Source organism: Theropithecus gelada, chromosome 1, assembly GCF_003255815.1.
Source record: "Theropithecus gelada isolate Dixy chromosome 1, Tgel_1.0, whole genome shotgun sequence".
Classification (NCBI taxonomy): Eukaryota; Metazoa; Chordata; class Mammalia; order Primates; family Cercopithecidae; genus Theropithecus; species Theropithecus gelada.
The window spans coordinates 184,233,778-184,257,769 of NC_037668.1; the positions used below are offsets into that span (position 1 = coordinate 184,233,778).

Genomic DNA, 23,992 nt, shown 5'->3' on the forward strand with positions numbered 1-23,992 from the left:
TTAAATGAGACCCTCTGAGGTAGGCTAAAAATGGGGGAGATAATCAGGTCTCCAGAGGGTCTGGTATGACCCTTACTCATTCATGTTTTCACTGTTAGCTGTGCGCACTCTCATGCAAAATTCAGTGGCCAGAAGCTTGTATCTTGGTCTTGGAGAATACAGTTATTTCTCTATTTTGAGTTTCTTCCTTATTCAGGTAAGTAAACCTGGTTTGGTTTATCGGTACGATGTCTGTGCCTAGTCTCCCCATGATTTTAATACTTGCCATTGCTGTTTGCCAATACAGGGATGGTGTGAAGGCTAAACTCTGAGAAAGGGCTTGTAAGCTCTCCCTTCACTCTCCAGCCTGTCCTTTAACAAGCTCTCTCAAAGATCTGCCCTTGAACTAGAGCAAGATACCTCCTCCTGCCCCTCTTCTTGACATCTTCGCCCCCAATCCTTATGGCCCAGCCAACTCTTGTTATTCTTTAGGCTTTGTCTCAAATAGCAGTTCTCCCTGGAAGCCATTTCTGACTCCCCAAGTTGTTTTTAGGGGCTTCCATAGTACCCTGAAAATTTCTCACCCTCAGAAAGATTACACCATGGTGCAGTGGTTTGTTTCCTTATCTGTAGCTTCCATTAGTCTGTGAACAACTTAAGGACACTGCTTCATCTGGCTTGCTTATTAACACCCTAGTGCTTGGCACCATAGTAAATGGTTAATAAATACATTCAATGAATGAGTGGACTAATAATAGCAGTCATGTTTCACTGAATTCCAGCTATGTGATAGACACCATGCTGGGTTCTCATTCCCTCTCTCTCTCTCTCTCTCTCTCTGTGTGTGTGTGTGTGTGTGTGTGTGTGTGTGTGTGTGTGTGTTTAATCCTAAAAACAACTATGCAAGGTTAGTCTTGTTATCCTAATTATACAGTTAAGGAAATCAGGGGTTACAAGCTAAGTAACCTGGCTGGGGTCACTGTTAAATGCATAGCTAGAATTTCTACCCAGGTCTACCTAATGCCTTATGCCAGTGTATTTACTGAGCTATATTTATGTAAGTTGCCCTTTTCTCTTCCACCCCACCTCCCAGATAGCCACATTGTATTCCCATCAATGTCCAGCCATCTGATCTGGTCACAGGGGCAAGCAGTATTTCCAATATGCCAGGAAATCAGCCTGGATTCTGTCCTCTATTTCTAGGCCTGAATAGTTTGGTCCAACTGTCATAGCTCTTTCTTTGAATTACTTTGATGAAAATAGCTCATTTATGCCTGGTCTTTCCATGATACCTCCTGCTACTGTTGCAGGGGTTATAAACAGGCTCGGGGTGGGACTGGAGGATGTAAACACTCAGATATTTTGGTACCCTTTTCAAGGGAGAGGATACGTAGCTTCCATTAGGTTCCTAAAGGAGTCTTCTGGACACATTAGCAAAAGAAGCCTCCTGGGGTGTGTTTCAGTTATTCTTTCCTTCTTTTTCGGACAGCTGTGCTAGGGTTGCTGAGGCTACCCTCGGGAGTCTAATATGGCAGTCCAGGTTCGCAGGAGACTTTCTTGGCCTTTGGAAAACCCATTTTAGAGTGTTTCCAAATGTCAAATCCCTCACGTATGAAATAGACTAGGGCAGAATCAATACCTAGGCTCTCCCTTAAGCCAACATTCTGGGCTCTGTGATTCCTATGTGTTGTAGAATCATTTAGATCAGCAGATGAAGGCTATAGTTGATTTTAAACACACACATGATTTTGCATGCAGAAGCAGCGAATGGGAATCCGGAAGCAGTGCCCTGAGGCATGGGAGCGAGCCCTCTTTCTTGACTTCAGTCTCGCATTGTTTCGCCTTCTAGTATCCTGAATATTCCCCTGGTGATCGAAAGGGTTTCTCAATTTACTTATGTCCAGAGTTGATGCTTTATGAACTAATCATTCTTTATTGACCACTTAGGAATGGTCTTCAAAAAGTATAATTATTATTTTTTCCTTTTTTCTAATGGACTAATCATTAGGCCACTGACCCTAAATTTATGGTTCACTTACATGTGCCGTCAATTTGTGAGTTACTTGATATTTCAAATTGCCTTCAATATTGCTGTGTTTATAGGTGTACAGTGTTTTTAATATTGCCATTAACTTTATTGGCTACTTTTACAATTACCATCTCCCACTAATGTTTTTCCCATTTTGTTATTAAATGAATATGGAAATTAGAAATGAAGAATAAACAAAATTATGACTTGTTTCTGAGACAAGAGTGGTGGCATTATTTTAAAATAGCTACACAGTAATGATTTGCTTTTTAAATGTATCCCCTTTCCTTAGAAACTTGCCTAAGGATCAACTTGTCCTCTGTGTTTCATTAACAGAAGGGGAGCACCCACCAGCGTATTCTCAGCATGTGGCCCTGAAAGGTTCAGTTTCTCAGATGTGGTGGGTTTGGGGAATGCACTTGTATATGGTAATAATGATGACAACAATGGTGAGACCTGACATTTATCAGATGCCAGATGTGGACAGACATGGGCTATTCTCTTCATATACTCTGTGTTCACTCTGCCCAACCACGCTATGGGGTATTGCTATTATTGTTCCCATTTTAAAGGTGAAGAAAGTGAGTCTTAGGTTAAGTGGCCAATTCAGGGCCACACAGCATGTAACTGGTGGTGCACAGGTTTGACCTCAGTTGGTTCTATTCCAGCACTTGCATTTGTAGCCTCTATTCTTTTCTTTCTTTTTGTTGCAGGTGTTTAAGGAGTTCCCGGGCTATGTGCGCCTGTGACTAGTCCCAATATTTTGTGATTAAATATTTAAAAAACTGAAATCTGGGTCTTTAGTTTGGGAATTTTCCCAGCTCATTAGCAAAGTTATGTGATACAAAAGTAAAGACAAGTTTCTAATATCCCAGAGGCAGAATAGAAGGTTTAGGAACATAATGTGTAAAGGTAACCAACAGATGATCAGATCATAGCACAAAAACACTCAAGAGAAACTCAGAACAGTGTCTGTTTTCCTTTATATCTGTTTCCTAGTGCCATTAGCCTGTGGAAAACTGTGGACCTAAGTTCCAGGTTAGAAGAAAACAAGAACAGAAATAATCAATCCATGTAAATTGCTTACAAACCAACTTTTGCCCAAGAAACCAACTTATTATCTCATAAAAGTATGAAGTTAAAGGTTGTCAAATTCTAACTCCAATGGTGATAGAAGCCACAGGAAACAAATTATGATTGAAAAATAACATAAAATTTAAGAGTTGTAGAGAATCTTAGAAATTTCTAAAATCCAGCCTCCAAGGACCTAGACCTCCCTGAGAGATGACAACATATCACATTTTTGGATGTTTTTAATCATAAGAAAAATCCTAGCTAATAAAGTCATATATCTTAGGACTCAAGAAAATATCTTGGCTCAAACTTAGGGGACTTATTTTGGAATGCTGGTTTCTATCTAAATGATAAAAGCGTTGCTCAGAGTAAAATAATTAACACTAGGATTAGATGATGATATTTCCCCAAGCAGAATGAAGCAGACAGTTCTCGGAGTGGCAAATCAAATGGATGCCTGGGCCTGGGGCTTGCTGCTTTCCCTGTGGCAAGGGAGCAATTGCAGTGAAATGGGGAGTGATGTAGACAGGAGGAAGAATGGACAGTATCTCCTAAGAGTCTTGGGAATCAGCTACTTCCTGAACTTGGTGGCTGAGCTGGTGTCCTATAATCCCATCTTTTTTCAGAGAGGAGACTGGTCATAGTTTTTCCGGTCACAGAGCTCTGTTGTTCCATAAGGAAGTTCTTTGCCTACCTTGTTAAATTCCTCACTTGGAGATCAGGACAATGTCCTGATTAGAAAATCTGTTTATCTCTTTCAGGGAACGAGTTAGTATGGAATCTTTTTAAAAAAATATTATCCAAGGCAGAGAGTATTTTTTTCCTATTTTTTCTTTTTAAGAGGTGAGGGTCTCACTCTGTCATCCAGGCCAGTCTCGAACTCCTAGCCTCAAGTAATCCTTCTGCCCTAGCTTCCTGAATAGCTGGGGTAACAGGTACGAGCTACCACACACAGCACAAAGTGCATTTTTAGTAAAAGAAAACCTTTCAGGGCCAGGATGTCCTTGGAACTTTGAAAGCCTCCTGAATTCCTCCTGAGTGGTGTGAGCAGACCCCAACTAAGTGCAGCTGCAGAGCCTGCTGCCAGCTTACCCTGAGGGTCCTGGCAGGCTTCACTCCCATGATCTCCCTTTTTGGTAGCAGCAAAGAAACACATCAAGTGAGGGAAATCAGGCCGATACATTCTTTACAACAAGGTTTTATTTATTCTTTTCTTTTATCCCCCCCAAAACATTAAAGTTTTTCATCTTTCTTTTATTTTTAATGGTTTTCCTTTTGGATCCAAACGAGCATCTATATTACAGGATATCCACCTGGTCAACATGCAGTGCTGAACTGTGGCTTTAGGAGAGATGCACCGATACTCTGGGTGGGCCAGCATCAGCTGCCATTCAAACACTGTGACTGCAGGGGTGTCAGGCTGGCACACCACAGTGGATGCTGCCCTAAGGAGGTGTCTTGTGGGGCATGACTTGCACGTTTTAGAATGCAGGTAGCAGCATTTTAACAGCCTGAGGCAGAGCACCCAATTTCCCTCCTGATCTCATATTACATGCTCATCCTCTAGGAGCAAAACAAAGAGGGAATGGCCTGACCATGGGCCCCAAAGGACAGAGGGTGTGGACCCTGTAGTCCACCTCCTTGCAATGTTGTTATTTGAGGCTAGAACCGGTGCACCCTGCAGAGTCTGAAATCTGTTCCTGATGAAGCTCATCCCCGTCCCACTCACTGGCCCTTCTCCCATCCCATGGTATTCTCACCACTAGGAAGTTAATATAATCTCTCCATTATTGGTGCTACTATGTTGAAGAGTTGCTAAAGTCATAAAGATGGTCTTCGAGCCGCTTTAAAGCAAGAATCTCTTTCCCTCCATCTCTCAGGTCTGGAAGAGAATTTCGGGAATCTATTAATCCTCTGAGGCCTTCAAATCCACTACCCTAGGTGAGTTTAACAGAAAGAACTTCTCTGAATCCAGTCTTGTGCTAAGAAGTTTACCCATAATCTAAGTGAAAAAGAGGATCCAAGGTTACACATCTCTTAACTCTGTCCCCTTCTGGGATCTGTTATTTTCTACCTCACTTTGCTTTTGTTCTACAGCTCGTCTTCCTACCCTCTACTCCATTGTCCCAGCCATGAAATGCCAAACACATCTAGTGAATTAGGCTTTTCTCCTCCATTTGTTTTTCTGGGTGAATTCAAATCTTGGACTCAGTTTGAGTGGAGTTGGACTGCCCTCTAATATCACCAAGAGGCAAGTTCCTCTGCAATTGCAGCAGTTAGGGTGGCTTTGTATAACTTTTGACTGGTTCACAAAACACCAGGATAGAAAAACACTGACTAAAGTTCAGCCTGCAGGCTAAGTATATATCCCAATTGGTAGCCATTAAAACTTAATACCTATGTTTTTACTAACTCCACTGGGATCTGCCTAATATTATACAACTCCATATCAAATGTAACTAAGACCACAACTACTGTCTACCTTAACTGGCAGTTATATTACATTGTTTAGCCCTCATTTCATAGTACCTTTATTTTTAAAAATTGATTAATGGCACTTTAAAATTTTGGAGTATGTTTTTCCTGCTCATCCCTTATAAAAATGTTTAACAGATTTGCTTTAAGTGGTGGGTTCTTGTGCCATATAGGCCATTGCCATAAAAAAAATCAGAGTACTGGAAGGAAAACTGAGTCATCAAATCAAGTCAAATTCAGACTTGGTATATTTGAATGGTTTCATTTCCTTTTCAGTTTTGGGGCCATCCTCTGAGTGAAGTGAAGAGGAAGTGGCACAGCCTGGTGTAAAGTCTAGGGTCTGGTTGTAGAATGTAGACAGCAATCCATTCTTATCTCTGACAAACTCGTAGGACAAAAAGAGAAAAGATTCGTTCAGATTTCCAGTGTTGGGTTGGAGAATATGTCTGGGTGACGATCTATGACTGGCTTCAGTTTGCACAAAGAGAAGGTGACACAAGGAAGCTCAGATCATGAAAACCCAACTTTCTGGATTGAAAAAGAAAAAAAAAGTCTAGGTTTTTTTCAAAATTAGATAACAAGAAGAATAAGGGAAAATAGGAAGAACAGAGTGAAATTAAAGCAAATCCTGGATTCATATTCCATTAAACAGAAAGTTTCCTTTAAAAAAAAATCAAATGCTTATAGCAATGCTGAGAATTTCATAGGTACTTCATGGGATCTAACAAGTGAAGGTTTTTTAAAATTGCTTTGTGGAGACTAAGTACTTTAAATGATGTATTATTAACTTAACAGACACTTTACATCATGAGTTAGCCAAACATTCATATTTCAGTTGACAAGGGAAAGAAAGTGAAGAGATGCTTGCTGAAGGCACAAGTTTGAATACAGAAAGCTGGAACATAAAAAACTATTGACTTCCAATAGTTTTCATTTATCAGATTACTACACTATTGTAAAAATTACCTTCTTATTAAGACATAAATTTTGTATTGGTTAAAGATGTCCTGAAAAAATTCTGTATCTCTTTGGCTTTCACTGAAGTTTTAGGGCAGTTTTTCATTAATTTGGGTTATATGTTATGTCCTTAGAAAAAGACAGAGGCCAATTTAGACAGAAGGAGAAAGACGACAAAAAGGAGACCAGAGAGAAAAGACAGAGATGGTACTATAACCTCAGATTTTTGACTCAAATATCATATCACTAAATTTGATGGCAATCACTTCCTAAAGAGAAACAGATTCAGAAACATTGCAGATCACAAAGGTATCCTTCTTTACTATTCCATAATAGGTCTGTCACAAGAAACCCAGCCACCAACCAAACAACCCCAAACAAATAAAAATAAACATAAATCCCCACACCTCTTTTGACTTGCTCTACTCAACTCTTTCATACCTCCAAAAATAAAAATACAAACCTCAATAATGTATTTATAGGTAGCATGGCTTATTATAAAATCTCCTTTTGCATTTAGAAGGTAAAGATTCTAACTCCTCTACTTATAGCATGCGGAGAGAGGGTGGGTAAAAGAAAGCAAAACTACAAAAATAGAAGGGCAGTTTGGGGATGCCCCAGCCTCAAAAGCCATCAATTGGACTTTGCTATGAGCCCGATTCATACTTCTCAACTGTCTTGAGTTTTGTTCAGAGAGGATTTTCAGGCCCTTTGGGTAGGTTGGGACAATCTATGAATTTGTTCTCTTTGGCTTGGTGTGACCTCTCTGGGATGCATAAACCTCAGAAGGTTAAAGCACAAGGGATTCAAGGAAAGAAAAAGATGGCCTCCGGAAAGCAAAGATAGTTCTGTTCTTTTTCCTTTGTCCCTTAAAGCGCTATGTACTCTATGTACTCTGACTGGGTGGGCTGTAGCACCTAACAGCTGACAAAACACCATAGCTCTGCAGCCAAGCCCTCCCTCCTCAGACAGCAGAGAAGCCATCAGCTGCTGCTCTATCTGGGGTAGACCTGGCTATGATGTACAGGGTGGTTCAGAAAAGAAACAGCAAAAGACAAAAAGGCAAAGCTGCTGCTGTAGGCAGTGCTTATTAATGTGGGATCTCTTTGATCACCTTCTTACAAAGGTTAGGTCATAAGCCCTGAGTTAATTTTGTTTGGATTTTGTTAAAATAAGAGTCTCAGTGTGGAGATATTTTAAAGAGAAGTTATCCAAACCCGAACCTGATTCCATAGAGACTCTTTCTGGAGTCAAACCATCATTCTCTGGCCACTTGCAAGGGACCCACTTCTTCCTTCTTTCCTGCATCATAACGTCCTCTCCTGTACCCCCTGGATGGTGCCCATTGCTCTGGGATCTATGAGGGAAGAACTTGCAGGCTGGGTGAGAGAGCTAGTGGGGAAGAATTCACCCCAAGGCATGGCAACGCCTCTCACCAGGATTCTTGGCATATACTAGCCCTAGGCTTCTGAGGATCTCAAAACATAACAGATGTGAAACTGATGAACAAAAATAGCAGTAAAAATTCCTTAACTTTCAAGTCTCAAAATCCCTGAAAGGTAGCTATCTATCTGCTCCCCTTCTGCTATACATTTGCTTTTTCTTTACAGACAACCTCATAATATTTATATCATCTTATAAATGAGCTGAGAAATATCCCTCAACCTGTCCCTGGCCCCACCCACTAAAGAAACACTCTGTCCAAAAAAAATGAAACATCCAGAGGGCTGAGAAGTAGGATGTAATGAAAAATGGAGAACTTTTTAAAAATCAAGATTATCTGAGATTTTTGTTCCATTATGCCAGGAGAGACCTCATTTTCCTGCCATGAGCTTTTATCCAGTGGGTGGGCATTATGTCCACCCCCACACCCTACACCGCGTGTCAGTCGTCTTGCGAGGAGCACCAGGTGAGTTCCAAACCCTATTTCATTAGAATGCAGCATTCCCCAATAGCTGAGAGAGTGGTGGAGTCAGTCAGGCAAGCAAATAAGCTTGGATTGGGTGGAATTAACCATCTCCGGAGTTGGATCAGTGCTAACATGCAGCAAAACGGAGGCTGAGATGGGAGAACAGAGGGAAGACGACCCTCATGCTCACCACATAGGCTCTATGGGGTCGGGGGGAATCTGTGCAGGGAAGGGAGATACTGGCTGAGAGGTGGATTATGGGGTCTCCTCTTTGTGGCCCGAGTCAAGGGAGGTCAAAATCTAGAATATCTGGAGTTTAGCTTCTGGGCAGTGTTCTTGGTGATCTCAGTGCCCTGTGGAGACATTGAGTGGGGACTACAAGTGAAGCCCAGAAGACAAACAGATTCTTCAGCTAGAAGAGCAGCACAGACCCCCACTGACAATTGTGTTCATGACTCACGTGGAGCCAAGGGGCTGCTAGCCAGTGCCAGCCCTTCACGGGGCAGGAAATTCTATGCTGACCCTGGCTCAGGGGCACCTTGGCTGGAGCCCTGCCCCTGTCCAAAGGTCGCTGGCACTTTGTCCTCTACTAGGAGATGGGGAGACAGACACAGAGAAAGATACAGAGAAAGAGACAGACATGCATTCCCTACCTGGAGTCTGTCTGGAGCCTTAAGTGAAATGAGGGATATCTAAACGCCAATCTACTTAGAACATCATCTCCCTGCCTTGGTTTTCTTTCCTCCTTTTACCTTCCTCTATCTTGGCTTCACTCTGTTTTGAGGAGATGGTGAAGACAAGTCATATATTAGCAAGATAAACTGAACATATGACTCAAGAGTCTTCTGAGGGGACCGCCAGTGCCCAAATTTGATCTTGTGGTATATCTCAAACACTGGTTGTAGTCTTCTTTTGCATGGAATTTCTCAAGACGCTGCTGTAATTAACCAGAGAAAAGAACAGGTGTTGGGGTCTACATGGGCCTCTTTTCAAGGGAGGCAGGCTCTGACACCTAGCAAGGGAAGGCTGGCATTCACTTTTGTTCAGAGGCAGCAGAAAACCAAACATGATGATGAGTTTGTGACTCAACAGAAAATTATTTTATTTTCTGGTCTTAATAGAAGAGTAAGTGCAGGCTGAGGGAAAAGAAACCCAATTTCTTGGTCAAGGGAAGGTGAATAAAAGAAATTCACTGGTAATAGAAAAACCAGGTGGTCAGTCAGGTGACTGCATCTGCAGTGCTTCCAACACTTTATTCAGGACTCAGATACTTGTGTGTATGAGTTCAAGGAGTTCAGGAAGGTTTCCTGGCACAGTAAATTTAGTGTTTATACTACTTGCAGGCAAATTCCATTTCTGGTAATTGCTCTGCCAGCCTGCATTTCTCCTGTTGAAATGGCATAAGGTATCACTACAATTCCCTTTCTCAAAACACCATGCAATAGACTCGCTGGCTCAGAATAGTCGTCCTGTTGTAGGCCTTCCCCTAGGGAAAGCTGCATTTCCGAAGTGGAAAAAGCAATTTCATACACACAAAGCAGCCCATAGCAGCACTTTGGCATGAAATGACACTGAGCAGAGGAAACTTTAAAAACAAAACAAGGCCCAGCATCAGCGTCTTATGTAATGATCACACCTGTTAGGATCAGGGTACTGTATATCACATTCCCAGCCACCCTCAAGCACACACGTGCTAAGTGGGAGAGGAAAATGAAGACGAAAGAGGGTCTGAGAGTGGGAGAGCTCTGTCTCTGCCTCACTGGCCTCCTCTGTTGGGACAGCTTTGGTTTGGGGGCTGACCATGGGTCATGAAGCTCCATCAGTATCAGAAGAGAAGGCAGGGCCATGACAAATGATTCTCCAGCCATGTGGTTGAATTTGGCTTTTCAGGGCTGATGCAGCTATTATATATTTCAATTTAAAAAATAGGGGAAAAAGAGGCTCCTTCTAAGAAAAATAACAGCTCTGGATTTCTCCTGCCCAAGAGGAGAAGAGTGTTTATCCACTGAGTGCTCAGTGCAGGGCAGATCAGGATCCTGGGTGGCAGGCTCCATCTGTTCCTGTGGGGGTTGGGGGAAAGGAGGGCCCCGTCCTTTCCCCTGCTGTGATGGCACTAAAGAAGAACTTAAGGGAAAGGTACATTTCCACCAGATAAAGCCAGTGATGTGTGCCCTCCAATGGAGCTGTATGCCATGTACCAAAAGAGCACTGGCTTGGCAAGAAAGGGCTCTCTTGCTCAGTGCTTCTGCATTTGGGCAGTTAGGAATGACAGGGTGGCACTGTCAGCCCCAGCTCTTACTCTGGGGAGGGGTGAAGCCCCATCTTGGCCCAGGGGAATATTCAAGGTGACCAGGGCCCCTGTCTTATCATCCCGTATGATGAGGCCCCACTGGAGCCCACTTTACTAGAAGGAGCAGCCCAGGTCTAAGCTGAGGTATATTTACTAATCACCTTAAAGCATCCTGACAAACTGACCTGAACCCCACACCAGCTGCAGACGCTGCGGTCCCAATGGTCCTGCCTCATGGGAGGTCCTCAGTAAATCCAGACTTTCCTAGAAGCTTATTTCAATCTATCCGCCTTTCCCATCTTTACAGAAGTCCCTACCCAGTGGTGGGTAGCCTACTTGGATATGTGTGTTCTGCCCTCTCAGAGGAGTGGCAGGGAAGGCTGGGCCTCTGGCACTTGGCCTTACTGGGCTTGGCACAGCACTGGCCTTGCTGCCTCACGAACCAGAGTGTGGGCTGACGTTCAGCCAGGAGGTGCTGGTGTGGCCGTAGCACTGTTGTGCATATTTAATTGTTCCCACACTGGTTGGAAAACAGACTCTGTTTTGAGTCCATTAGGTGGCCCCTGTTACTCTACCCACATTCCCCATGACTGGCATCTAAAGAGCCAATGCCTGGAACAGCGTGGGCTCCAGCACTACGACCAAACTCCACTTACATTGATGCCACAGCAGTTGTTAAATACTTTTACCTTCACCCTTACCAGAGCCTTAGGCACCGTTGTGGACCCTGGGGAACTTCCTGACCTGTCCTAACTAACTCTCAGCACCTACTGTGAGTGACAGGCCTCAAGGATGGGGGGCTATACCCCCCAGCACCACCAGTTTCTCTGACCGTCTCCCTCATGGTAGGGGCTGCCGGGCTATGGCTTTTCTCATCCAGACCAGCCCTTGCTGCTTGCCTCAGCACACTGACCCCTTTCGCTTCGGCTTTCTCCTCCCTCCCTGGTATCCGATGTTCCTGACTTAGCCTGTGCTGCCCTGGGGGAAGAAAGCCACAGGGTTATGCGTGAGATGCTGCTGCGTTGCCCTGGTGGCAGTGGTGCTGGCTGAGGCGTAAGAGCTGGTGAGGGAGGAGAGTCCTTTCCTATGGTCTCCACTACTCCCCAGTTAAGAGCCAGAAAGTCTTCCAGGCTTCTCAGGGCACTGAGTGTAGACATAGGCCAGCTAGATCCCTCCACAGCTTTTAGAAAAGTGGGAAGGGGCAAGGGGAAGCAAAGCCATCCTCATGTCCCTTCTCCTGCAGGAATAACCCTCCACGTTCCTGTTTTCTTTCCCCAGCAAAGAGGCAGAACTATGGCAGTGCCCATCTTGCAAAGGGGAATAAAGCAATTTGGTGGGTTTGGTGTTCCGATTGTCCTTTACTTCCTCTTCTCTGATAATGCATGGTGTCTTTCCATCTTCCTTTTCCCTCTTCCGCCCCCCCGGGCCACACTGGCTTCCCAATTCTGTCTTGGTTTTCTCCATGTGGGAGAAGAGCATGCATCGGAGGGGGGAGCAGCCTCTAGCATTTGTCGTCTTCTTCCGTGTCACTTAGCAGGTTGTTGACAGCCCCACACATCATGCCTGGCCCAGGCCCCCCGCGCCTCCGTCGCCGATAGTGCCCATTGGGCATCTGCCAGCTGTGCCGCAGGGGTGGGGCTGAGCCGATGGTGTTGGAACGGCCCAGGCTAGTAGCCACGGCTGCTTCAAAAGTGAGCGTCTCCTCCTCGCCACAGTCTGAGGCGTGGGAGTCTTCGTGCAGGGCCAAGTAGGGCTCGGAGATGTAGCGCTGTGGGGAGGCATGTTGGCCCTGCCGGGGGTGCGGGGAGTTGGAAGACTCGGTCAGGCAAGTGTTGTTGTTCTCCAGCGCTTGGGAGGTCAGTGGGGAGCCCTCCTCGCTTCCGTCAGCAGGTGGAGAGATGCTGCCCACGTGTCGAATCAGGGAGCTGTAGGAAAGGAGGGGCCGGGGCTTTGGTGGGACGGGCGGGAGCTGCCGACGACTTCTTCTTGGGGTGCTGGTGTCAGAGACAGAGGGGATGGAGCTCTCACTTAGGGAACCTGTGCCCTGGATAGCAGGAGAGACATGGCGTGTTAGATTGGGCTTGGCATGATCCCTACTTGCAACTCTTTTAAGAGAGTCCTTGGAGTCTGAATTCTGTGGGGGGAGAGGCCTGCGCTGGAGCTCCCTGTAGTATTCACATCCACTCAGGGACACAAGGATTGAAGAGATTAAGGAGTCAAGAACATTTAGACCAGGGCATCTCAGACTTTTAATGAGCATACAGACCTCTGGGGATTTGGTTAAACTGCAGATGCAGGCTCAGAAGATCTGGGGTGAGGCCTGAGAGTCTGCATTTCTAACAAGCTTCCAGGTGATGCCGGGGTGGCAGGTCCGTGGAACAAGCACTTGGACTACTAAGGAAGCTCTACATAGGTAACAAGGGGCACACTAAAAGAGAGACTTCAAACTTGAGAAAGACAACTCTGTGGAAAGTGAACAAACGCTGGAGTTGCTCTGTCTGGGAAACCCTTATTCCCACCCGTGTCTTCAGTGGTTTGCTGAACTCAACTTCTGGACCTGATACATGCAGTTGTTGGCTCAGGCCATACTTGCCCTCACCTATTCCCAAGGGAAACTGAGCCCAGGTTTTGGGAAGTAAACCTCCAAGAGAGCATTTCTTAAGGTATGTGTGACCTACAAACCTCCCACTCAGAATCCTATGTAGAAGGCAGATTTCTGGGTCTCACTAGAATCCTTCAGGCCCCAGGAATGTGCAGTGCTAGTAAACTTCATGGGTTAATGCTGTTCTGCGCTAAAATTTGAAAACTGTTGTTCTAGAAGGGAAACCTCTCAGCTGCTGTGTCTCCAAAGGTCTGCATTAGCAGCCCTGCCTTTTCTCCACTGATCATTTCTGTTGAGGGGGTCTCCTATTATGGATCAAAGTGCCATGACTAGAGATAGGGCTACGGTGAGGAGGAGTAACACAGAGTTGATGAATGTTCTCATACAGCTCTGATAGTTATTCCTTATGCACCAGGCTGGTGGTTCAGCAAAAGGCATGGTCTTGCTGGGACAGCTGGAAGCTAGGTAAATGAGGGTGAACTGCTCTGACTTGTGAATCCTGGGCTGAGAGATGAATCACCATTCTCACAAATACTGAGGATCACAAGATGGTCAAAGGAACCTTTCTGGCTAAAGGACCATCCTGTCCTCCAAAATCTGGCTGAGACATCTGTCAACCTATTTATATCTCTGGATTCCGAAGGCTGGAATGGAATGACCTCTAGACACCATCTTCCTTGGGGGAAATCTGGTTTTCTGTGAATTCAGATAATCTCTGAGTACACAAGCATTGAGCAGCTAACCTCTACGCACTATAGGTAAAGCTTCCTGTGAAATTCCAGTCTTTGTGGGTACTTGAATGTGTTTGCTAAATGCCCACGACTTGCATGTAATTATACAGCCCACCCTCCCGTGTCCTTCTGCTGTAGACTGGCTTCCTCTCTGTGCTCACCTGTCTGTTGGGCGTCTGTGACCTGCCCTCACTGGGTGACCTGGATTGACGGCGCTCTGGGGACTCCCAGTCAGCCTGGGTCCCTCGCTCTTCTGAATTGCAGCGGGAGACATCAGGAGAGAGAAGATGCTTTCGCTCTTTTGATCGTCCTCGCTCCCTGCCCCCTGAGCGGTGAGTGTCAGACTTGTGGCCTGTGAGAGGTGACAAAAGCACTTGGTTATAACTCTGCCTACTCTGACCACTGATGATGAAGGGACTTCTCTCCAAGTATCCCATCACAGCCTGGGGTTGGGCCCTCAGATGGACCACATGTTTCTGTCCCCATCCAAATTCAAAGGTTGAGGCCTAACTTATTCCTGATGGTATGGTGTTAGGAGGCAGGGCATGAGGGTGGGGCCTCCATTATGAGATTAGTGCTCTGATAAGAAGAGACCTGAGAGTGCTTGCTTCCACTCTCTCTTCTCTCCATCATGTGAGAACAGAAAGCAGACAGAGATCTGCTGGCACGTTGGTCTTGGATTTACCAGCCTCCAGAACCGTGACAAACACATGTTGTTTAAGCCACCCAGTCTGTGGGAATTTCTTGTAGCAGCCTGAACAAAGATAGGCCCCTAAAAGAATCCTGGCTTCTCCAGGTATGTCAAAAGATGATCTGAAAGGGAAGCAGGGGAGAAAGGCAGGCTAACAAATTACCTATTTTGTAAGCAGCTAAGTTTGCAAGGTGCCAGTAGAGATACATATGTCAAACAATGCAGTCTATTCTGTTTCTATTTATGCTACACACAATATAGGATATTGGTTAACAATATGGCTCAGGAACTCTCTGTATCATAAATATGGCTGTGTAACTTTTTGAGGGAAAGGTGGCACCAGCAGAAGGGAATTAAGAAATTTCTGTGAACTAAATAATAACACACCTAACATAATGCCATGGTGAGAAGTCCAGGATTGAAATGAAAGGATCCCAGTGCTAGTCCCAGTTCTGCCACTTAATGGCCCTATGACATGGGACAAGTCACTGCTTTTTCAACTTTCATTTCTTTATCCAATAAAATAAAATGGTTGAGCCAGACTAAATTTTCTTTTTTTGTGTGTGTGAAAAGCTCAAAAGAAATTCAGGCTGGGCGCGGTGGCTCACGCCTGTAATCCCAGCACTTTAGGAGGCCGAGGCGGGTGGATCACGAGGTCAGGAGATTGAGACCATCCTGGCTAACACAGTGAAACCCTGTCTCTACTCAAAATACAAAAAATTCACCGGGTGTGGTGGCGGGTGCCTGTAGTCCCAGCTACTTGGGAGGCTGAGGCAGGAGAATGGTGTGAACCTGGGAGGCGAGCTTGCAGTGAGCCAAGATTGTACCACTGCACTCCAGCCTGAGCGACAGAGCGAGACTCTGTCTCAAAAAAAAAGAAAGAAAGAAAGAAAAAGAAATTAAAACACAGGAAATAATTCCAGGTAGCACTGTTTGGGTTGAAGTGTTGAAGTGGAATTGGTGGTTAAAGTTCAGTCCTCACAGTGAGTCTCTAATACATTCCTAAAAAGCCCCAGTGGTTTTGCAGAAGGCTATTTGAAAAGCTCCCTCAATTCTAATGATTTGTATAGCCCTGCTCCAGAAGGAAGGGATTGCAACAGCCTCTCTGGTGAACACAGAGGAGGGCTTTGGCCTGTTTCAGGATGTTAAGTTACATACAGGAATTCCCTTTGGTAAGGAGCATCCTTCACTTTCTTCAACCCTTGTCTCAATTCTTTTCTGGTTATCTACAGTGCTTGGAGAGTAAGTCCATCAGGGCAGGAGCCCACTGCCTGATGAAAGAGCTGGACACTGAAGACCTCACCTGAATCAGAGTTCAGGCGGTGGGCTGACAGCCGCAAGGAGGAGTGGTAACTCCGGCGACGGGACTTGTAGGTATTTTCACTGCTTCGCTCCATGGAGAATTCCTCCAACCACGAGGAATTTGAACGCTTATCCCGAATAGTGGAAAATGAACGTCTCATGGAGCTAGGGTCTGTCACCACCTGGAAATACAAGCCCCCAGAGAAACACAAGGTATGGATTAATGATTGAAAAGATCTAAAAGGACAGAAGCGGCAAGACTGAGACGTTGAGGAAGGCAAACTGTAACCCCTGCAAATGGTAACTTCTTTTGAATCTCTCTTGCTCAAACCTTAGCTGGTGGAAACTGTTCAAGAAAGTATCCTTACGTTATGTTAACATAGTCACTGGAAATGGTCCAGGATCTTCTCTTCCTGTAGCTGAGTGTACAAAGCCAAGCAGAATGCAGGCAGGCACTGTGCAAGCTCCCACAGAGCCCTCTACCATGGGCACAGCCGGGCTGCAGCAAATACCGTGCTGCTTTGAAACATGTGACGGCAATTGTCTAAGAGGCTACCCCATGAAAGAAACATAGCTTTGCTTTTTTTTTAATGCCCTTGCCAGAGAAGTACCTGCCCTTCTGCTCTTCAGCCTAGGAGAGCTTGCAATTTAACAAGCACTCTCGCTCTGCTGCCATCAATCCCACCTAGCCCCATTTTAAATTCCAGCATTTTGATTTGCCACACATATTAAAACAAATCCACAAAAACTTCTTGTCTCTGTCAAAACCTGATGTAAGACAGACAGAAAGGAGAAAGCAGCCAGGAAAACAGACAAAGAAATGAGGCGTGGCCTGCACTGGTTAGGACAGACAGTCCTGACACAGACCTGTGTGTGTAAGTAACTGCATATGTGCTGGAGGAGTCAGGAAACGAAAAAAGGATGGAAAAGTACACAGAGAAAATCCTGGAAAATATTTCTTGCATGGCTGGTTGAATCTTGAGGATGTATAGCCCGTCCAGAGTGAGGTATGCAATTTTGTTGGCTGGGCTGTTGTGGTTAGGGGGTCACTGAAAACACTGGAGGAGCAGGCTCTATTAGAGAAGGCCCATGAGCCAGGTTTTATTTATAGGGAAGGGGTGTGGGCAAGTCAAGGGCTCACCTGCAAATATCAGATATTATTCCATAACCCAGCTATACAGCCCGGATGCCACTGCATTAAGGTAGGTGGTTGCTTTTTACCTGGGGATCCACAGTCAGACGTGGCATAGAGGATGCCCTCCCAGATCCCGCATGCTCCTGGGTGTCCGAAGGAAGGTAGATGCCATGGTTAGAGGGCTGCACGCTTTTTAATTCACTAACCTCTGGCTCCTGGAAATAAACACACAGCCAAGCTTGTGGGACTTGGTTTCATCTCATTGCTTCTCACGTCCAGTGGACAATTCAGCCTCCTCAAGAATGACTTTCAAAAGAGACTTGCAGCTTTAAGGTCTCAGTTGTATGTGTATGTGTGTTTTTGTGTGCACCTATGCGCTATATGTTCCAGACAGGAAGCTCTAGCTGGGATTGAGTGCTGAAGGTCACCTATTTTTCATCACTAAGCAATGATTCAGATTTTATTGTTTTCTGCAACAAATACTGTTGGGTATAATACTTTTCAGATATGTGAAGTTCGCTTTCAAGAAGTGGTAGCATTGGATTTTTCTTTTAATCTGAAGAAGACTTTAATCAATTAAATGGAAACCAGTATTCTAAGGGAAGTCAACAATTTCTGATGTCAACTATGTCTTCTCAAGCCTTAAGACACAGGACTTTAAGAGTTTTCTTCTGATTGAAACCATCCAAAGATGTGGCTGTCAGGGATGCCCTGAGTAACATAGTCCCATGGAAGGATGATGCAAGCCACTTGCAGAATTTTAAATGTCCAAGTAACCATGTTGTAAAAGGTGAAAAGAAATTTAATAACATTGAATATATCCAAATATTAGCATGTCAACATGTAATCAATATAAAAATCAGATAGTTTATATTTTATTTGCACTAGCCACACGTGGCTAAGAGCTATTGTTTTGGGCTGTGCCAGCCTAGAATGTTATTAGGTTGGACTGCAAATCTCTAAGGTTCTGTCATTTTTGTTAGTTTCCTGGTTAAAGAATGTTAGCTTGGCAGTCGTGCATGCTCTATACAGATAGCTAGTATCATTGCATAAAGAGCCGTATGGGAGATGTTTACGTGGGCTACCCAACTAAAAGATCTAAGAACATCTTGGGCAGATGGAGATAGTACCAGAAAAAGCTATTTTATATTTAGGAAATGACATCCTAAAAACATGTAGGGCATTGCCCAAAAGAAAATGTCTGGGACCCCCACCTTAGCGTCTGTGACCATTTGGCTGAGTGGTTTCCGGTGTGTATGGGAGGGGTACTTTCCCAAGATATGTGCTATGGTGCTCTTGAGGGAGTTACAGTGATACAGCACACAGTTCTGACTCCAAACAGACGTGGTAACAACACTGCAGTCTACAGGTATCAGAGGTGGTGTGAGACGCACACTCCATATGCACACACACAATCACGGCCACGCCTCGGGACATGGAGCAGCGGCCCCGAGGGATGGGCAGAAGTACACAGTGGTGAGTGTGTAGCACAGGCTGACACCTGAATTGAATTACAGACACCAGTACTGACAATGAGATGAACACATATCCAAAAAGTCCTGGCACTATGGCTCAGCCCTGGGGAACCCGCAGAAATGATGTCATAAAGTCTCCCTGTGAAAAAAAGGACACATTATTGCAATTTTTTTCCCACTAGACACATCCCCAGGCAGGCAAAATGCTGTGAGGCCTTTTTAAGAATCCAACTATCTGTACCAATTATTCCACAGGTCTTGGTGCTAAGTTCCTCAGAGGGGAGGGCAGAGAATGACTCCACGAGTTCCTACCCGCCTCATCAAGAACACCCTCAGGCAGTCACTCACTCAGCCCTGGGGGTGTCTGGACAAACTGTCTTCCCCCACACAACCATGCACGATTCTCTGTCTCAGCACTCGCAGGAGATAGAATAATACATTTGTTTGAGCCACTGCGTGTTTTTCGCCCTCTGAGGGGGTGCTCATTCCATCACACGTCATTCATTCAGGGTGGCTCTGAGGCACACAGTAGCAGCAGGGAGGGATCAGGAGAGAAATGAAGGGGAGAGAAGAGCCACAGCTGAATCAGAATTTAAATGATATGGAACTCACTTAGTACAAGCTGTCTGTACAGACTTTTGCAATGGTTGGGTTTTGTCTTTTTTTCTTTTCAGTCCAATGACTGCTTGGGCTTCAATTCTAAGCTGAGGTTGGGGTGGGGGACCTTGAGCTTATGGCTCCTGAACCAGGAATAATGGTAAAGTCAATGTTTAGGAACCATATTTTAGCTTTGTATTAGCTAAGCCAAAACTTCAATCTCTCCTCTCTCCTTCAAGCTTTCACTTGACTCAATAGGTCTCTCAGGAATTTTTGGTTTTTTTTGAGATGGAGTCTCGCTCTGTCATCTAGGCTAGAGTGCAATGGCACGATCTCGGCTCCCTGCAACCTCCACCTCCCAGGTTCACGCCATTCTCCTGCCTCAGCCTTCCGAGTAGCTGGGACTACAGGCGCCCGCCACCACGCCCGGCTAATTTTTTTGTATTTTTAGTAGAGATGGGGTTTCACTGTGTTAGCCAGGATGGTCTCAATCTCCTGACCTCGTCATCCACCAGCCTCAGCCTCCCAAAGTGCTGGGATTATAGGTGTGAGCCATTGGCCCGGCCAGGAATTTTACCATTTATGCTAATAAACTCATTTTGGGGTCAGGGAAGTGACTTTAGTGGCCTGTTACAATGTCTTTGAATTGTGACCAAAAGGGACAATGTGACTGAACCCACACAGAGCAGAGGTAGGACAGTCTTCTGTGCCTCCTGGCAGGGAGCTCGTCACTGTGGCACATGCTGCTGCTAGGTTCTAGAGGAGGTGGGCATCACTAAGGAATGATACGGGGCATTCGTGTGTCCCACAAGCTGTACCTAGGTACACTAAGAGGCAGGGTTGGTGTCACTCATTCTCTGGTGATGCATCTTCAAGCTCCCCATCAAAGGCAAGATTTTGTATGTGACTTCTGGTCTTACACTTGATACTCAGGGCCATAAACAAAGAGGGCTTGGCCTAAAGCAATTTAAGTTCCTGCTGCAGGGAAGGGACCTCTGGGACTATAAAACCTAAAGAGGGAACATTGTCAGAGCACATGAGAAACTGGGCTAGAAAAGGGCTAAGGCAGGACACCTCCAGGGCAATTGGCTAAACTACCAGAATGGATATTCCTGACGGACCATGACTATGTATTAAAATTAGCAAGACGGATTAGGAAACCACGGAAGTATTTTTGAGGTCATATAACTCATGCATTCACCAGAGACTGCTGTTCCTGGAACTGTCCATCATCGGCGGGGTCCATACAAGCCAACTGGAATATCTCCTGGGGAGAGAGTGGACTCATCGAAGGGTATCCACTCCGGCCACTCCTGAAAAGCAATGTCAAATCCAGAAGTAATGAGGGACAGTAATGTCACGGCTGCCACTAGCAGTTCCCACTCCAGTAGGGCAACACCCTTTAGCCTTGACTGGCTTTTGTAAACCTAGTAACTTACACGTGGCTAGTCCTGAAATTTAAAAAAAAAAAAAAACACTGGAAAAGACAGAGACTGGTGTTTTCAACCTGCATCCTGCCTTTGGAACCATTCATTATTCTGAGGACTAGCATATCTATGACAAATGACATCATTTGTCACACTCAGCCATATGGAAAACCAATGCTAGATTGTAAACCTGTTTCTGCTCAGTTTCCCCATTTGGCGGAGAAACACCCTAGTTTACACAGCGAACAGTTTGTTTCAGTATTAAGCAGCCATGGTCTTTTAAAAAATTTTCCCTACTCACAGTAAGAATGTGGTCTTGTTTTGCCAACATCCCTGGCCGAACAAAACAATTCAGTCCAATTCCATTGCCATTTATTGAAGGACTACTGTGTACCATACATTAAGTCTGTTGGTTCGTGAACTGAGAAGGAGTTCTGATGTGGTGATGAGATGAAAACCTCTTGGTTGATGGCAATGTAGGAAGAGGTTTAAATGGTGGAGAGAAAAGAGGACAGAGACAAAGTCTGCCCAGTTGTTTAGAGGCCTCCAAGGGAAAAGAATGGAGAACTGGCACAGTAGGCTTGTTGTTAAACCACTGTCTAGTACTTCCAGACACTCTTAACCTGATGGGGGATCCACTGGGCTGGTTAGGAGAGAAAGAAGCAGCCAAGCTTTCTGGAGAATGTGGTGCCTGTTGCCAAATTATTGGCTGACTGCCACCAGTATGGTAATAGCTACCATCTCACCTGCTCAAGAACGCAGAGTGAGCTTCCAGAGTATGGCAGGAAGGACGGGGTAAGTGGCTGGGTAGCAGCTCTCTTGGTGGCGGAGCCAGGAGGGAGAGATGGGATACCATTTCTTTTAAGTCTACTGCTAATGACTGCATCCAATGGAAAACTCAAGGCATGAGCAAGGATTGCCAGTTACTTAAAAACAATCCATAGGTATGAATTTTAGATTACAGAGGAAGATCAGAGTCTTCCTCTGTAGAAGAAGGTGAAGAGCAGAGTCACCTAATCTGTCCGCTTGCTTCCAGTGACAGCTTTTGCTGAGTTTTCACGATATTTAAATGACCTGCCTAATGTCAGTCATCTTCCTCACGGTGGCATCTCCTGAGAACCACTGGGAATAAGATTGAGCACAGCCAGTAAAAGAATGAGTTCTCGGCTTTGCACTGTGGCTCACACCTGTACTCTCAGCACTCTGGAAGGCCAAACCAGGACGATAGCTTCAGCTCAGGAGTCCGAGACCAACCTGGGCAACAAAGCGAGACCTGTCTCTATAAAAAAAATTAGCCAGCAGTGATAACACATGCCTGGGGTGGTCTCAGCTGCACAGGAGGCAAAGGCAGGAGATTCACTTGAGCCCAGGAAGTTGAGGCTGCAGTGAGCCGATTGTGCCACTGTAGTCCAGCCTGGGCAACAGAGTGAGATCATGTCTCAGAAAGAAAGAAATGGGTTCCTTTTTGTCCTACAGAGAGTAAATAATTATAGAATCCTCAAGAGAGGGAAAGGACCCTTGGAATCACTTAACAGAGTTGAATAACCAGAAGCCAGAGTGATCTCCTACTTTGAAAACCTTGTCAAGCTGGGGCACAGAATCCAGAATTCTGAACACAGCCTCCCTCGCGATCTGGTCCCTACCTCACTAACCTCCTCTCGTACCACTTTCCCCTTTGCTCCCTGAATTCGAGACACGCCAGCCTCTTTTAGTTCATTGGATAGGCTAGGCTTCTTTCTGCCTCGAGATTTTAATAGAGGCAACTCCAAGGGTGCAGAACACTTCACTCCAACTCCCTACTGCCCTGTAAACTCTTTCCGTAATTAAATCACTGAAAATGCAACTTTTCTTCTTTCCAATGTCTCTCTGTTTAATGTCTGGTTTTCCATCATATTTGAGGGAGTGACCCTATCTGTTATGTCTACCACTGTACTCCTAGATCAACCTCTACTGAACAATGATGCATTGCTCTAGAAACACAGTTCTGAGGAACCAGCCTGCTGGTCCACCAGTGTCCCCATGTCAGGAAATACACCAACATGCACCTACCAAAGGCTTCACCCCGAATCCTCTGCTTCCTCCTTCCCCTTTAGTCCAAGTAGCAAATCAATCACCAAATCCTATCCAGTCTATCTACCAAATATCTCACATCTGACCATCTGTCTCCATCTTGCTAGTCCAAGCTACTCTCAGTGATAATTTACACAACTGTAATAACCTACGAAATGGTGTTCCTGCCTCTAGAATTGCTTCCCTCCAATCCCTTTAGTCTATACTGAATTTTAAAAAGCACACATCTGATCACATCATTGTGATGCATAAAACCCCATTATCCTAAGACAAAATCCAACTTCTTTGTCCTGCTTATAATGCCCCCAAAATACTAGCCCCTGTGTATCTCTCCAAATCCGTAACTTAACACATCCTCTGAGCTCTCCATGCTCCAACCATCATGACAGATTTTAGGTTCCTTAAACTTACCATACTTTTTCTTACCACTCTTGAAGAGCTTGTCTTCAAGTCTCACTCAAATGTTACTTCCTCAGGAAGGCCTCTCTAAACCCTCAAACTGGGTGAGCTGTTTCCATGACATCACAACAGCCCACCCTTCAGCATTGTTTGCCTGTATTGTTCTTGTAATTTCTTCTTCCAGATTTGTCTCCATGGGGACCTGTTCTCTGCCGTAGCCCCAGTGCCTAAGCCAGCTCTGGGGCCATATTGGCTCTTAAAAAATATTGGTAAAAATCAATGAGTAAATGGATCAATAAATATATGGGAGAAAAGCCAGAGTGATCCTATGGTGGGGGGTTAATTTGTATAGCAAAATGTAGATAAAACAGAGATTGCAATTTAGGGGGTGTGTCCCCCATTTCTAAGCCAAGAACTGGCAAAACAAAAAACAGCATAAACCCTTCCAGTGGAGAGGTCCCACTGTTCCGATCGTACTTCCTTCCTCCCTCCCTCCTACACAAGCAGAAGATAAACACCGACTTGTTTTCTGTGGACAGGAGAATTCACACCCTGCACTTCATCACATCAAATTATATATATATATACACACACACACACACACACATATATAGTATATATATCAAATTATATATATATAAACCAATGGCCTTGGTCATGACTCTTCGTCTTGTCTTCTCTTCCAAAGGTGTTGGACTTTGATATCTGAAAGCAGTGCTTTTCAAAAACAGATCTCCAGCACCACAGGCAGAAAGAAAGAAATGATCTGAGCAATTCCAAATGACTCCGACAGAGGTCTCATTCCCAAGTCCTGGGTATCACTCTCTTAGTAATTAAGATATGTGATTTG

General features: G+C 45.0%; 1 protein-coding gene across 3 annotated transcripts in view; it reads right to left on the minus strand.

Annotated features, from left to right (window-relative positions):
* Positions 1-4,264: 4,264 nt before the first annotated feature.
* The window catches only part of CACNA1E (calcium voltage-gated channel subunit alpha1 E), a 402,433-nt gene continuing 382,705 nt past the window's right edge, over positions 4,265-23,992 (minus strand). For 2 of the 3 annotated variants that reach the window (XM_025385803.1, XM_025385786.1), the window contains 4 exons: positions 20,448-20,559; positions 16,041-16,221; positions 14,208-14,398; positions 4,265-12,757 (listed from right to left, as the gene is read on the minus strand). In XM_025385803.1, coding sequence (XP_025241588.1) covers positions 12,215-12,757; positions 14,208-14,398; positions 16,041-16,221; positions 20,448-20,559 — 1,027 coding nt within the window. In that variant the 3' untranslated portion in view covers positions 4,265-12,214. Of the gene's footprint in view, positions 12,758-14,207; positions 14,399-16,040; positions 16,222-17,260; positions 17,390-20,447; positions 20,560-23,992 lie in introns of all 3 variants that reach the window. The other variant, XM_025385794.1, reaches the window with a different exon arrangement.